This window comes from Balaenoptera borealis (genome assembly GCF_965194805.1).
Source record: "Balaenoptera borealis genome assembly, chromosome: 1".
Classification (NCBI taxonomy): domain Eukaryota; kingdom Metazoa; phylum Chordata; class Mammalia; order Artiodactyla; family Balaenopteridae; genus Balaenoptera; species Balaenoptera borealis.
This window is the reverse complement of record NC_138860.1, coordinates 169,165,142-169,180,040: the sequence shown is the minus strand read 5'-3', so window position 1 is coordinate 169,180,040 and position 14,899 is coordinate 169,165,142. Positions and strand designations below refer to the sequence as shown.

Here is a 14,899-nt window from a genome sequence, read left to right as displayed (position 1 = left end):
GCGTGTCCTGTTCTGATTGGATGTCCGCAACTATCAATCCTGGGCGCATGGGTCAACGGAAGTGACGCTATAGGGCGGCGATCTGGTGCCTCCCAGAGACGCCGGAGAAGCTAAGGATCCGGAGACGTTCCCAGAAATCTTCGCTGTCCTGGCGCACCTGTTCCTCTCTTTCCTGCCCTAGAGTAGGCTCCAGGGCTGGTCGGGCCGGGGTATTTAGGGAGAAGCTTGGGTGGGGTGTTGCAGCGGTGGCCATGTTTTAACCTGGCAAATGGGACGCATGATAGTGGCGTAGTTGCTGTCGTCACTCCAAGTTTCCACCTGCGGAAGGCCCAGGCGGTTACCGTGACAACGGGGAACAGACGGAGGCCTCCGGGGAAGGCTAGAGGCAAGGACAAGAAGGTACTGCGTTCTAATGTCAAGGCACCACGTGTCAGTTAGTAGCTTTGGAGTGGGATCTATGGTGTTTGGACAGGAAAATTCCAAACCATCAGAATGGAAAGGAAATTAGATCATCTAGGGCCCCTTCTTTCATAAATGGGGAAACTGAGGTCCAGAGAAGCAGTGACTTGCCCTAGTTCACTATGGGTTAGGGGCAGAGTGTAGCCGAGAACGGGGGTCAGTGAATGTCCCAGTTCTCATCAGGGAAGTCTTGAGGACTGGTGCCAAAGTAAGTAAAATCCTGGTTACTAAGTGACCTCATAGTCATGTACTTGCCTGTTCGTGGTTCAGGCTCTCCATTTGTTTGCATGCTTATTTAATTTGTTAGTTCTTACATGCGGGCACAGATTGTGTCTGGTTTTGCTTGTCATTATATCTCCAGGACCTGTAGTTTTTAAAAATAAACTAATTAATAGTGTTATTAGGTGCTTTCCATTCTGGCCCATCTAACCATCTCGCCAGTGTCACCTACAGATTGGCACTTGCCATCTGCCTCTACAAGGATCAAATTAAGAGCTGCTGTAGCTGCTGACCTTCAACACCCCCTGAAAGGAGTTCAGAGTGGAGATCAGGAATGAGGCACTCTGTGCTCTGGGAAAAACTGGCAGAACAGGTTTTCAGATAGATATTTTCAGGAGACGATTTTATGAGCCCAATTCTTCATGTCCTCGTATCTAGAAAAGCATAAAATCCTCCATGGTGACATCTGCCCCTCATGACTAGCAGTAACCTTCTGCAAGAAATATGTGCTTGATTGTGTGTACTCCCCCTTCACCAAAATCACATATATACTGACCTTCCCCCCAGTCTCTTTGGAGCAGTTTTTCAGATCTATCTGAAATGCTGTCTCCTGGGCTGTAGTCCTCATTTTGCCCCGAATAAAACTTAACTCACAACTCTCATGTTGTGGATTTTTTTCAGTCAACACCAGGCACTTTTCAAAATCACAGTGCTGATCATGCTGCTTGCCCACGGGAGAGCCTACAATGGCTCCTCTTCATCTACACCTGCAAAATAAGGCCCAGCCTCTGCACTGTCACCCCAGACCCTTCACAATTTGGCCCAACCTTCACCTTTTCAATCCTGTCTTACAGTCCCTGCTGTCTGCTGCTCTGTACTCCTGTGTTCAGTTCCACCATTCAGCCCCCTTTCTTTGGAACAGGGATCTTGATTTTACCACTTGCTAAGTCTATGACCTTGGGCAAGTGATTTAACTTCTGAGTCTCTGTTTCCTCAGCTGTCAGAAAGCAATATGTAAAGAGATCTGAAAAATGAGCTTATGGCACCTGTTCATGCCCAGACTTGTGCTCAAACCACTCCTTTCCCTGAACCAGCAGCCCTCCCAAGTCCAGTCCTTCAAAGCTCAGTTCCAGTCCCATCCTGCACCTAGCCGTCCCACATTCCCCGCAGCTCCAGAGTTGGCCACGCTCTCGCCTGCCTCCCTGTGCACTTGGTACTGTCACTGTGCTATATTCTAGCCTGCCTGTACAAGAGTTCTCTTTGATATGTTTCCCAAAACCTGTTCCTCTCCTTCATCTCCAAAAATCCACCCAGCCTCTCAGGCCAGAAACCTAGGATCATTCTTGTGTGGCCTCTGTTTCTCCACATACTTTCCCACCTCCCCGTGCTCTAGTTCAAAAATAGACCCACATCTGCTCTTTTCTCCAGGTTTGCACTGTCACCCTAGTCCAAGACACCATCATCTGTGGCCTGGATCATGACCATAGCTTCCTGATCGACATCCGTGCTTTCACTCTTTCCCCCACGTTCTATTTTTCACAGGGCAGCCAGAATAATTGTCTTAAATATAAATCAGATAATGTCACTCCTGGGCTTAAACTCCTTCAGAGGCTTCCAATAACTCATAAGAACATCTAAACTCATCCTTATGACCTTTATGGCCCTACATAACCAAGACCCTGCCTGCGTCTGCAGCCCCACCTCCTGCCACAGCAGTCCTCAGGTCGCTCCAACCGTGCTGGCCTGGTCTTCACCCCTGGAACGTACCAAGCTCATTCCCCCCTCTAGATTTTGGATTAGCTCTTCCTTCTGTCTGGAATGCCATTCCCTGGGCTCTTCACTGGCTAGCTTCTCCTTGCCATCCAGGTCTCAGTTCAAATATCTCCTCCTTGGGTGGGGGAGGGGGACATTCTTTGACACCACAAATACAGTAGCATTGCCCCTACACACATTCTAGTCATCCATGGTATCACTATGTCTCATTCTTTCGTAACACTTGTCATTACTTGAATTGTCCTCTTTAAAGTTTACATGTAAATTGTAGGATTGTCCTTTTCTTATTCACTCCTCTATCCTCCGTGCCTAGAATAGTGCCTGGCATGAGTTCAATAACTATTATAGTTATTATTAGTAGTAGTATCCTGTATTGAATGCTTACTAGGTGCCAAGCATTGTGCTAAGTACAGTGTGTTGTTTCATTTTCACCACAGTCCTTTGACATAGATACTATATTACCATTTATAATGAGGAGCTGAGGCTGAGAGAGGCTAAGTGACTTCCCAACTATCAAAAGGAAATGCAGAAGGCAGGATTTGAAGCCAGGTCCACAACCTTTTAACTACTCAGTACTTAGGAGTTGGTAGGTCTTATCTTCTTTACCTTTGTAAACCAGCCTCCCCCCTCCCCCGCCCACATAGACAGTTCAAAAAACTGGTGGAATCGAATTGCAAAATCTCAGAAAGGAAGAAGCCCTGTAGTCTGGGTTGAAGGTCAAGGGAGAGAGAAGAGTGACACCTGGCTTGCAAACTGGAGCCGTGTGAGGCACGCTCATTTTACTCCACAAACATTAACCTGTTGAGTTCCCACCATTTGCCAGGCTCTGTTCTAGGTGCTGAGGATTAAGCTATGAGAATTTCACACCCCAGCCCCGGGGCTCTGCCCATCACAGGGCTCAGACGAGGACATTCTATTGGATGTCTGTGCTATTTGGGGGCAAGGGTATCCAAGTCATCTCTCAGGCAGTCAGAGACCAGCCAAAGCCAAGTCGAGGGCTGTGCCTCGGAAGACCTGCAGCGGGACCAGGTGTGTTTATTTTGGAGAGGGCTGGGTAAAATGGAGATCAGGATCTTCCAAAGACTGAAAAACAATTAACTCATTTCCAAAACCTCAGCTACCTGAAGCAGACAGAGGTGGGTGGAGAAGTTCCTGTTTTTGTTTCAGCTTTAGCCAAAGGGGGAAACTTGGATTCCAGCCCTTTTTAGAGCACAGAGTACTTTCCTGAGTTCATGGAAGCCCCATGGTTGACCCATTAGAGGTGAGGCATAGCTTGGTAATGGAAGGACCATCCACTGGAAACTATGGCCACCCATGGAGACACATCATTCCCTCTAGGCCTCCTGTCTCAGCACCAAGCTCCAGTATTGCTTACTGAGAAGGAATACCAATACCCACTTAATTATTATGGAATTAATTCTCTTTGATTCTGACTAGATTCAGTTCCAAAATTTAAATTCCAGTTGCATGCCTTGGATCAGAGCGTGATTTGTAGCTTTCCACAGAACCAACAGAAAAATGAGAACAGCAGACAATTGGCCACACTCCCCTTCCATTATAGGATCATATGGAGGCTGCATTGATACGTTCTATTCCCATAAACTATTCAGGACAACGACAAAAAGAGCTAGTCTTATAGGGGGGTTAATGGACCACATGTGAAGAGTCTAAATAGATTCTGTTGAGTTCTGTGACAGGGAAAAATATTATGACAGAAAAGAAGACAAATTCCAGAAAGCATCAAATTCGGGAGTTTTTCTCTGCAGAATAAACATGCAGCAGCCTTTTCTGCATCTTACAGAGCAGAGGGTTTCTCAAATTAAGAGTTCCCTGTTAGGCAAACCTGGCTCGACACAGCCTCATGTGAAACCCTTGCTTCCCATGTCTCTCCCGCTCTCACTCCACATTCCAACCACAGGCACTGTCTCTCATCACTCAGCGTGCTGTCCTCAGTCATCTCTGGACCTTGACATGTACTGTTCCCTCTGCCTACATAGATCTCTGTCTAGACAAGGTTAGGTCTCTCAGCTCTGTACTCCCCTGGCGCCTGGTACTGCCCCATCATCCCACGTTATTGTAACTGCTTGTTTAACTCTCTGCTCTCCCCCTAGACACTGTGGAGGGGGGGATCCTATCTGTCTAGTTTGCCTCTGAATCCCCAGAGCCTGGTACAGTTCCGAGCACAAAGTAGAAGGATGAAATGGACTCATCAAGTTAGATATTGCCAATCTGAATGATCTGTGTGTTGCCTTCAAAGCCTGGAATAAATACACTAAGAAATGAAGACAGGCGGGAAAGTGAGAGAGCTGCCTGAAAGGAGGGGAAGGGGTGCACCCCTCCTCCCTTTCTCTAAAAGCTTACCCAGCTCCTGAACTTACCAGCAAAATCCATGGATTTTTTTTTTTTTTGCTGACCACGGTAACAGAGACTATAAAATTCAGCTTTCCATCTGGTTCTTCATGGTCCAAGAGAATACAGCAATTTCAAACTCCAGGGAGACAAACACTCAAATCATGAAAGCTTAAACCTAGCCTGTTGCAGAACCCCCTAAGAGTAGTATGAATTTGACTCAAGAAGAAAAGTGAAGAAAACATCATTTACTCTGTAAGGATCGGTTCCCTGGTGGTCCTCAGAGGGCTTGAGTTTGATGTTTCGTCATAGCGATTTTCCCCCTCTGGCCTTCAAAGCCAACCTGCTCAATTCAACAGCTGGTCCTTGCTTCCCTTTCTTTCTATTCACACCAACGTGCTCCTTATCATGAGGCCCATCATCGGTTAGTGCTTCACAGACTGGGTGGAAAGGAAGCTGGCCTTCCAATGGGAGCACTTTAACATCTGTCCTCATCCGCTGTCCAAAACTGGCTGCTACTTCAATGCAAAGAGGATGAGTTTGCTTTTTAATGTTTTATGTTAGAATCAGGGTTAACTGAGAATTGCTGGTGAGAGAGAAAATAAGAATTGGCTCCTCCTTTATCTAGAAACATCATGTGAGGCACTTGGCATACTCAGGAGTCTGCCTGATTGCATTTCCCTGGCCATCGGCACACCTCTGCTCCTGGCAGGAAGAAAAACAGGGCAAAGGTTCTGAAAAGCTCTTGGTGTTTGGGGCTCAATGGGAGAAGGGAATTTTCAAAACTGTGCTGGAAACGCCAGCTCAGGAGAGATTTTACGGCCAGTTTGAAGGCTTCAGGCAGTTTGGATAAGCATCTGGACTCTGGGTATATTTCTCAGCCTGCTCTGTGATCCCTTTGAAGTTTATCCAACTTGAATAAACCTTCCAGAAAGCTGGGGCCAGTAAAAAGGCTTTCTTTGGAAGTCCCTCTGGATGTGCCCTGTTGATTTCTCACAGAGCAACCAGCCCATCAGGACAAGAGATCTGAAAAGCAGAAAAGGAAGAAGCTTGAGATAAAACGTTTCTGTAATATTCAACTTGCTGTCTTTTTTACTTTTTCTTCCTAGCCTTTTTACATATGGAGAAGGAGGCAGCAGATAGATCACCAAAGTCCCAGTGGACTTTGAGGACAATGAATTCAGATCTGATCGTGGCTTGCCCATGACCCCTTTGCACTGATGCAATCTGTTTCTGAAGGCCTAGACTAAGAGGTACAGGAAAAGCACCACATGAGCTAGATTAACAAAGAATAACAAAAGATGTCATGCGCTGTCCAGGAGAGCTGGTGACAGGGCCATGCACTGGTACAGGCAGGAGTTTCCATGTCATTTCCTGGAGAAGCAGCAGTCCCTCGTTGCCTGGGCCAGGGGCTGCGGCCTATCGTTCCTCCTGTTTGCACAGGCTTCCTAATCATGGAATTACTGGAGCAGCAAGAAGAGACCGTGCATGCTTGGAGGTGCCGCCAGGCAGATGAATGCACCTCAGCAGCAAGTGGCAGTTCCCAAGGGGCACCTGGATTGGCTTTGGGTCACACCCAAGAAGAGGTGGGTGGGGTACCAAACACTGGTTTCTTTAGGGAAGCAAATAGGGAGGGGCCTTTATGAGCTGCAAGCAGGGTCTTCAAACCCGCCTTTGGCTCACCCATGGGAAGAGGCTGAGCGATGCCCCGTCTCTGACTTGGAGAAGTGTGCCATGAAGGATAGGACACACGGTCCAGAGGCCCAAAGGTTGACTCAGAAGTATCTGGAGAGGAGAGCTGAGCTGGGGGCCCCCTATACAGCAGCATCCCACAGCTTGACTGGTTGACCACAGACGATGAAGGAAATGCCCTCTTTTGACCCTGGGACCAAGTGACAAGAGGAGGATGACAGGGAGATGCAGTTGCAGCCCCAGAGAAGCCCCACTGGAAGTGAGATTGCAGATAGTTTTGTTTCTTTGTTTATTGATAAAAAAATATTAATAGCAATTAAAAACCCAAAACATTCACAACCCATCCAGAATCCTATAAGTTTTAGCCATGTGTTCCCAATGGAGTCCTTCATCTGATGGAAATGGTGATTTCAGCCAAAAGGCCCCTTCATGTTTTTCATGGGTGGGTACTGTTGCTCCATTGGCATGGCCCCAAAGCAGTCAGAGGGGCTACAGTGGCCGGCCTTGCCCGGCGGGCCCATGGAGCCTGGGGGCCCAGGGATGCCAGGAATGCCTTGCTGGCCCATCGGCCCAGTTGCACCCATCTTGCCGTATCCTGGAGGACCTTGAGGACCTAGGCAGGAAGGAGTCAGAGAAGGAAAATCAGGAAACCCAGATCACAAGAAAAGAAAAAATAATAGTCATGGTAAATAATACCTTACATTTGATAAATATTTCTCCGGTTACACCATATTTTCATGAAGACCTGATCTGATCCTTACATGAGTTTAACGATAACAATTATACTACTGGCTAGTTTTATTCAGAGTTTCCACGTGCCAGGCACGAGGCAAGTGCTTTTTCTGCATTATTCATTGAATCTTCACAACAATTCCATGAGAAAGAAACTATTTTCTCATTTTGGAGACGAGGACACAGGCTCAAAGAGGTCACCCACCTGGTAAGTGGTGAAGCTACATCTCAGAGCCAGGCTATCAAGCTTTAGTCATTTCTCTCTTAGGCTCGTCAAGGTCACAGAGCCAGTAAGAGGATGAGCAGGACCTGGACTTGCATTCCCTGGCCCCACCACATCCAGCTCTCTTCCACTGCGTGGTGCTAGCCCAGGTTAGGACTTGAGGGCAGGCACTGGGTCTTCCACCGCATCCCCAACACCCGCCCCCCTCCCCACGCACACTCACACACACGCCCTCGTAGGGTATCTTACATGCAGTGGCATTACTCTAAGTGATGGTTGATAGGCCTGTGGTTACTTCAGGTTCTACACAATTATGTTATAGAAGGAACATAAAGAAAGGCGATCTCAACGGCTCCAGATTCATGGTCTCAAAGGCTGGCTTTTCCTACCTGGGGGGCCGGGGAGACCAACTTCTCCTGCAATGCCAACACCAATGTCTCCCTTTTCACCTTTGGTACCAGGCAATCCTGGAACAAAAGAAATAAAATAAGAGGCCCCATCCCCAAGTAGAACAATGGCACACCCAGTAGGATTATTTGAAACACACGTATACATGCAAATGCCATATTCACAACAGACCTCATGCAATGCTCGTGTTTGCCCCCAAGAGCTAGGTATGCACCTCAGTAACCGGACGGCAGACCTACCTCTCAACCCGGGCAAGCCCTGCCGACCTTCTCTGCCAATCTGACCAGGGAGCCCAGGTGATCCCGGGGCACCTGGCCGGCCCGGGGGACCGTCCTTCCCTGGGGGCCCTGGTCGTCCCGGAGCTGCTGCCATCTCCATGGGAAACTGCATCCTGGAGGTGTAGTAAGCCATCCTCTCTGTAAGAAAGGACGGGGACAGGTCACAGGGCGCCCCCAGGGACTCAGAACGACTGCAGATGCTACAGACAGGCCCCCAGCATGGAATCCAAGACAGCCTTTCTTCAGAGGGATGTCAGAGCAAGGAACGTGTGGGTGGATCTCTTAAGTGGTCTCCTGTGCCCTAGCCCCACCTCGCTCTCGACCGTGAGCTTCCTGAAGCACAGATCTGATTACAGCATCTCTCTTCTCCAGTGGCCTTCCTGAGTTCACCACTGGCTTCAGAATAAAGTCCAGACTCCTTGCTTGGCATTCAAGGTCTGCTTCCCAAGCAAGATGTCTAGCCCCTTCTGGAAAGGTCCATGTTTTCCCCAGTCCCTAGCCTGTCAATTTTGGACAAACAAATGAACAGGAAAAAAAGCTTAAAATGAAACCACAGCAGCCTTCTTAGAGCTGCTGCTTGCCCCTTTATTTAGAGCTCACTCTATGCGACTCATTTGATATCAATTTTCTCGGCTGTCTCCTCTGCTCCAGTGGGGGCTTGGGGAGGGCAGAAGGGAATCATTCTGTCTCTGAACTGAGCAGGTGACAGGAAAGGCTGAAGCCTAATAGAACATATGCCTGTAAGTGGGAGAGCAAGGTAAGTAGGAGTGGGGGGGAAGAGGATATTGAGCTTTAAGGAAAAGGAGGCCGGGGCGGGGTGGAGAAGCAGCTGGGAAGGGCGAGCAGCACCCACTGCCACCCAGCCGGCTGCCAGTTACCATCAAACATTTTAATGATCTCTTGTCTGATGAACCTCTTGATTTCATCATAATTCACCATGTCTCCCTGAGGAAAGAGAAGAAACCTGCCTCAATTATACTTCCAAGCCTGGGGCTCATCTCCCCTGGGGATGGACTTCATGGAAGTAAAGGATGGGAAGGGAGGCAAGGGTCCCAGGAGCCTCCCACAGATACTTAACCCACTGTCCTAACCCCCTAAAGTGGTACAAAACATTTCACGAGTCAGTGCATTTTTCTGGGGAAAGGGTCCCCATTCCCCTCAACTCGCCCACACAGTTAAGAACCACCTATAAGGGGCTCATGCTCTTTCCTGTAGAATGTCAGCAAGAGCTTCTAAAATGGTCCACGCTCTACCCCGCATGCCTGCTCTGTGGGCCAGTGCCCATGGCTGCCAGCCTCCCCGCCTTACCATGGAGCCAGGTACCCCGGGCAGACCAGGGCTCCCTGCAGGTCCCGGAGATCCAGGGTGGCCTCTCTCTCCTGCAGGACCCGGCGGCCCAGAAGGTCCCATGGAGCCACTCTTGCCAGGCCCGCCAGGCATGCCAGCTCTTCCCTTCTCCCCTGCCTGGCCCTTCTGCCCGGAAGGTCCCAGGTCACCCTACAAGGACAGGAAGCACAGTCCAGCATGGCCGAGTACTGTCAAGCCTCCCTCACGATGTCTCAGCAATCTGCTCCTGTCTTCAGCCCCCTACCTGGCCCCCAGCGTCTCCCTCTGGACTGTGGCCACAGGATCTTGACAGGTTGCCCCATGTCGCTGCCCCCAAAGCAGTCCTTCTAAAGGACAGTTTTCATGTTGTTACTCCCTACTTCGAAATTCTGATGGCTCCCAACTGCCCTCAGGATAAAGGTCAAATTCCTTGGCCAGGCATTCAAGGCCATTCATGATGCGGTCCTGACCACATCTTCTCCAGCCTCAGTTGCACCTCCAGCCACACCTCACTGGTTATAATTCTGACTCGGCCATGTGTCTTAGTCCTCCCTGCCTGGACTGCCTTCCCCTCCTCTCTCTGCGGTGCACTCCTCCTACTCAGCTGAAATGTCCCTGTTCTCTGTGCAGCCTCCCTGACGCCCCAGGCTGAGCTGATTGCTCCCTCCCTCTGATCCCACGGTGCTATGTCTAATCTTCTTCGGTAAAACCTGCCACGCTCCAGTGTAAGTGTGACTGGACTAAGTGGGCACCTATTGTTCAGGGACCTCTGTTTGCCCAAGGCTAGGACAGAGGGCCTGGCGGGTAAGCAAGGCCAAGCGGATGCTCGCAGAATGAATGAATCAATCAATCAATCAGGAGTGAATGAACCTTGGAACAGCCCCATGTGAGAAGTCAGAGACGAGGTTGCTCCAAGTTCTGCCCACTTTTTTCCCTGCCCACTGGCCTTCCTGTGTCTCCTCTCCATGGCTAAATTCAGAGCTTAGAGTTGGGCTTAATCAACTCATGAGCTTCTCCTCTCAAACCCGGCCAGTGCCCACTCACCTTTGGACCAGGGGGTCCGTAGATTCCCTGTTTTCCAGGGGGTCCCTAGAAGAAAGCAAAAGTCAGGGATCAAGTTTGGGCAGCGTCTCCAAGCTGTCCAAGAAAGACAGGTGCCGTGATAGGACCTCCCACAGTGTTAGGTCCCCAGGCTGTGTCCACTGGGCTCTGTGTGAGAAAGGATGCCAACCTCCTTGCCAGCAAGAGCGGGGACATCTGGAAGGGAGACTCATGTTCCTGGGGTGTGGCCGTGTATGATCGTGTTGGTTGCGTTTCTTGTCACAGACAAAAAGAGGTGAGAAATCAGAATGAAAGGTAGGGCCTGGCTAGAGCTGGTGCCCAAGAAATGTTTATTTGGAGTATTATTATTATTATTGGCTCTTTTTGACCAAGTATATGGTAAAAAAGAAAAAGAGTGAAAAACAAGGCTCACTCTCATCCTTCTCCCCTAGTCCCCAATCCCTCTCCCCAGAAGAACAAGGGCCCCGGTTTCCTGTGTATCTGTCCAGAGATAGTCTGTGCATACAGGGAGCATTTACTGAATGAATGAAGAGGGGTCAGGGCGAAGCTAAGAGCAAGAAGAAGCATCCCCAAGAGAAAAGGAGAAGCCCAGCACAACGGTACCTCTTTGCCAGCTGCACCATCTGCACCAGGTTCACCCTGGGGAGTAGAGAGCAATGGAGCTGTGGTGAGTGCCAACCCAGCTTGGCATTTCATGCCTCACCTTGCCCACCAGGCATGGCCAGCCCCAGTTCCACCAAGGAGTCACGATCCTCCCCACCTCCCCCCGACACTCTAGGCACAGGCTGTGGAAACTCAGACCCCACCCCACCCTCCAGCCTGCTCCCGGCCGCCGCACTGACTGAGCTCTATGGGGGAAGAGCAGACTGCGCCTGCCCTGCTCTTTGCTTGAGATCCTGGCATCTCGCACATTCCCTGGCTCTGAGTGTATGTTCAATGTTTGCTGAATGAAGGTGTGAACTCTGAATCTCTGGCCTTGATGAGGTCCCAGAGATCGGCCAGGGCAGCCTCAGTGTCCGCTCCCTCCCCAAAACAGGAGAGGCTGCCTCCAGGGCCCTGCCCATTTCTAGTGGGATGCTGGGGAAGAGGAATCTGTGATTGCAAGGCAACTGGCAGATTCATCCGGGGACCCTGGAGGCTCCTGAGCCTGTAGGCAGGAGGGATGGAGGGTTGGCGGGACCTGCCTGCCCAGGGTCCGCAGCAGGAATCAGATGAGTGGGAGGCAAGGCTCGGCCCTCTTGGCAGATGGGCCGACCGATTACTCCTGCATGGGCTACAGTCATGCGCCCCATTCCAGGGTACCAGCCCCAGGGGCATTGCTACTGCTCCCCAGAAGGAAGTCTGCTTGGGTGGAAAACACCCTGACCTGGGGGCTAGGAGACCTGGGTCCCTGCCTCAGTCCCCGGGGAGATTTTTCATCCCTGAGACTGGCAGTCAGTTCCACCTGATGTGGCCACCCGTCTGGAACCTTTGAAAGAGAAAGTGTCGCAGAGTGGCTCCGGACACAAGTTCTGGAGTCAGGCAGCCTCTTCCACTCACTAGCTGTGTGACTCTGGACAACTTACTTAACCTTGCTGAGCCCTGGTTTCCTCATCTGTAAAATGGGGACAATCAGACCTACTAAATAGGGTTGCGGTACAGATTAAATGACAAAATATCAAGCACGTAGGTCACCATTCAGCACATTGTCAGTGACCAATATATCACAGCTCTTAGTATAAACTCTAGCTGAAACTAAGGAGCGGTTTCTGAGCTGTTGCAAGAGCTCCAGCAGTAGCACAGCGTTTCTGGTGCCTGACATTTACAGGTTTTCTGTGGTTACCAACAAGCTCCCCTGGGGAGGGGGGCGGGGGTGGAACAGAGGCCAGTCTCCCCTGTCCGACACCTAGTGGGGGGATCTGTACAGCGGTGCATGGCGGGAAGCAGCAGTCGGCTGTGTGGTCGGCCCAGTGCTGGCCTGTACAGCTTGTCCTTTTTTCCAAATAGGACATGACCCTCAGGCACAATCTCCGAGCTGCCATCGTCCGTGCTAAATACCTCTCCTTCCCTGGAGACCCCGGAAGTGCAGGGCTGCGCGCAACTGACAAAGCCCACTGGCCCTTTCCCCCGGGCTGTGCCGCAAGATGTAGGGTCTTACCGGGGGGCCAGGGTGTCCAGGGGGACCAGGCTGGCCCGGAAGACCTGAAAGGCCCCTTTCTCCAGTGGATCCTCGGTCTCCTTTCGGGCCCTAGGGAAAAAGACAGGGATGGTGAGAGGGAAGAGTGAACCCCACGCAGCCAGAGGCAGACACTGTGTGCCAGGGACCACGGCCCCCACCCTAAGGCCGCACACGGGGAGGTGGCGCTGCCTGAACTTGGGGAAGGGCCCTGGGATGGCCTCCAGGCTTCTCCAAAGGTCTTCACGACAGGCCAGTGAGGGAGATGTCTGGACGCAGGAGAGGCCGATGCCAGGGAAGGAGGGGGGCTGGGGACACGCTGCTCTCCAGCCCTCACCCCCCACCCCACCCGGCTCCCTTTGCGAGGAGCCTGCAGCAGAGCAGGGCCAAACTCCTGGGAGGGAGGGACAAGGGGAGCACGCCACTCACCACTGCCGAGATCCCAGCTGGGCCTGGTTGGCCTGGAGACCCGGGGGGCCCCTAAAGAGAGCCAAGTCAGTGGGATGGAAAGAGGCTCCAGTAATAAGGCCCCGGAGGCAGCGAAGGACCAACAGCAAGAACACGCCCTAACCTTGTTATGACTGCTCCATTCTCTTCCCCGAACCCTCCTTCCTTCTGCTCTTGCATTTGACCTGTGCCAGAGCTGAGGCCTGGGGGGGCCCTGAACACACAAGACCCTCATGCCTGCCGCAGGCCGAGTGGTACCTCTGGGGCCTGCACGGAGGGGATGATCTGGGAGCCAGAGCCAAGTGCAGAGGGCGTAAAGTACATGGTACATGGGCCTGGGTGTCTTCTGAGTTCCCCCCCACCCCCTGCCACCTTCCTTCTGTTCTCTGGGAAGAGCAGAGACCAGGAGCTTTCCTCTGCGCAGCAGGGGTGAGGGGCAAGGGCTCAGCACCAACTCCAACGTCCTCGCAGAGAAGCCCCAAGCTCCCTGGTCTCCTGCCGCTCACCTACCGCTGGAGGGCCATGAGCCTGAAACACACAGGAGGGCTCCGGCCTGCCCCATCTCTCCACATCCTGCCCCTGAGGCTCAGCTCAAATGTCACCGCCCTGGTGGTCAGAGCTACACTTTCTCTGAACCTCAGGGCACCCAGGTCTCTCTCAGAGCACTTCCCTCCATGCTCCCAGATGGAAAGTTCCAGAGGCACAGGCTCTGTTCTACTCATCTCAAGCCTCCTAAGGCAGGAGTGTCCAGCACTGGGACTGGCACACAGCAGGGGGCTGGGCTGGATGGACAGAGGTGGGAAGAGGAACCCTGCACAGCCCCAACCCCCCAGGGGGTCTCCGATGTGGACACAATTCAGAGTGTGTGATTCCTTCTTTCATCTGTAACGTGGAGGGGACAGGGCTAGACCTGGGGTCCCCAATCCAAGGTCTCTGGACACCTTGAGATCCATAAAAATAGTGATGAGGACCCGAGAATTCCTTTTTTGGGGTTCTGCACTATTCTTAACATTTCCAAAAGCCTTCTGGAAAGTGTACAGCCAGCCTCAATAGGGCTCTCTGGAATCCCACCAGCTCGGCATGGTCACACTGATCAAAGGCGCCCACTGGCAGTCATCTGTGTTACAGATGAGTAAAGTAGACGGGAAAGCCATTATTGCTTAATAAACATCCTCTGCAAGTCACCCTTTCTCAGTAAATACACCACCCACTCACCCAGCTGCCCAAGCCGAACAGGAGTCACCCTTGATTCCTCTCCTTCTACCGCCTCCTGCCCCCTCCCCATCCAGGTCATGAGCAAGTCCTCTATCTACCTCCAGACACTTGCGGGATCTGTCCACTGCCACCAGCTCCACTGCCATCATCCCTCCGCTGATACCTCTGCTGTCATTTGTGCGCCCTCCCCCTACTGTCCATGCCCCCGAGGTCCTCCACCATCTGCATCACGTCCTCTCCCAGCTCAGCTTTCCCGTTCCCACTCACACCCTCCTCGGACTCCACTCCCGCCACGCTGACTCTGGGGCTCCCCAAGCCCTCCCTGCCTCAGGCCCTTTGCAGCAGATGCACCCCTGCCGGGATGCTCTTCCACCAGACTGCTCGACATCTGGCTCCGTCTTGTCATTCGGGCCTCTGCTCAAAGGCCACTTCTCCGGTAAAGTCGCCTCCCAGGCCCTCCCTATGACAGCACATCACCGCCTGATCCTTCCGCGTTAATCTGTTTGTTGTGCCTGTGTGGAAGCTCTGGGATCAGGGGACCTTGTCTATCTCACTCATCAC

The 14,899-nt window shown here is 51.7% G+C and overlaps 1 protein-coding gene across 1 annotated transcript in view; it reads right to left on the bottom strand.

Moving 5' to 3' along the window:
- Positions 1-6,764: 6,764 nt before the first annotated feature.
- Positions 6,765-14,899, bottom strand: part of COL16A1 (collagen type XVI alpha 1 chain) — a 50,674-nt gene continuing 42,539 nt past the window's right edge. The window contains exons 63-71 of the mRNA XM_082399310.1: positions 13,106-13,156; positions 12,659-12,748; positions 11,125-11,160; positions 10,504-10,548; positions 9,442-9,630; positions 9,012-9,078; positions 8,095-8,271; positions 7,837-7,914; positions 6,765-7,105 (exon numbers count right to left, since the gene is read on the bottom strand). Of these exons, the coding sequence (XP_082255436.1) occupies positions 6,903-7,105; positions 7,837-7,914; positions 8,095-8,271; positions 9,012-9,078; positions 9,442-9,630; positions 10,504-10,548; positions 11,125-11,160; positions 12,659-12,748; positions 13,106-13,156 (936 nt within the window). The 3' untranslated portion in view covers positions 6,765-6,902. The remainder of the gene's footprint in view (positions 7,106-7,836; positions 7,915-8,094; positions 8,272-9,011; positions 9,079-9,441; positions 9,631-10,503; positions 10,549-11,124; positions 11,161-12,658; positions 12,749-13,105; positions 13,157-14,899) is intronic.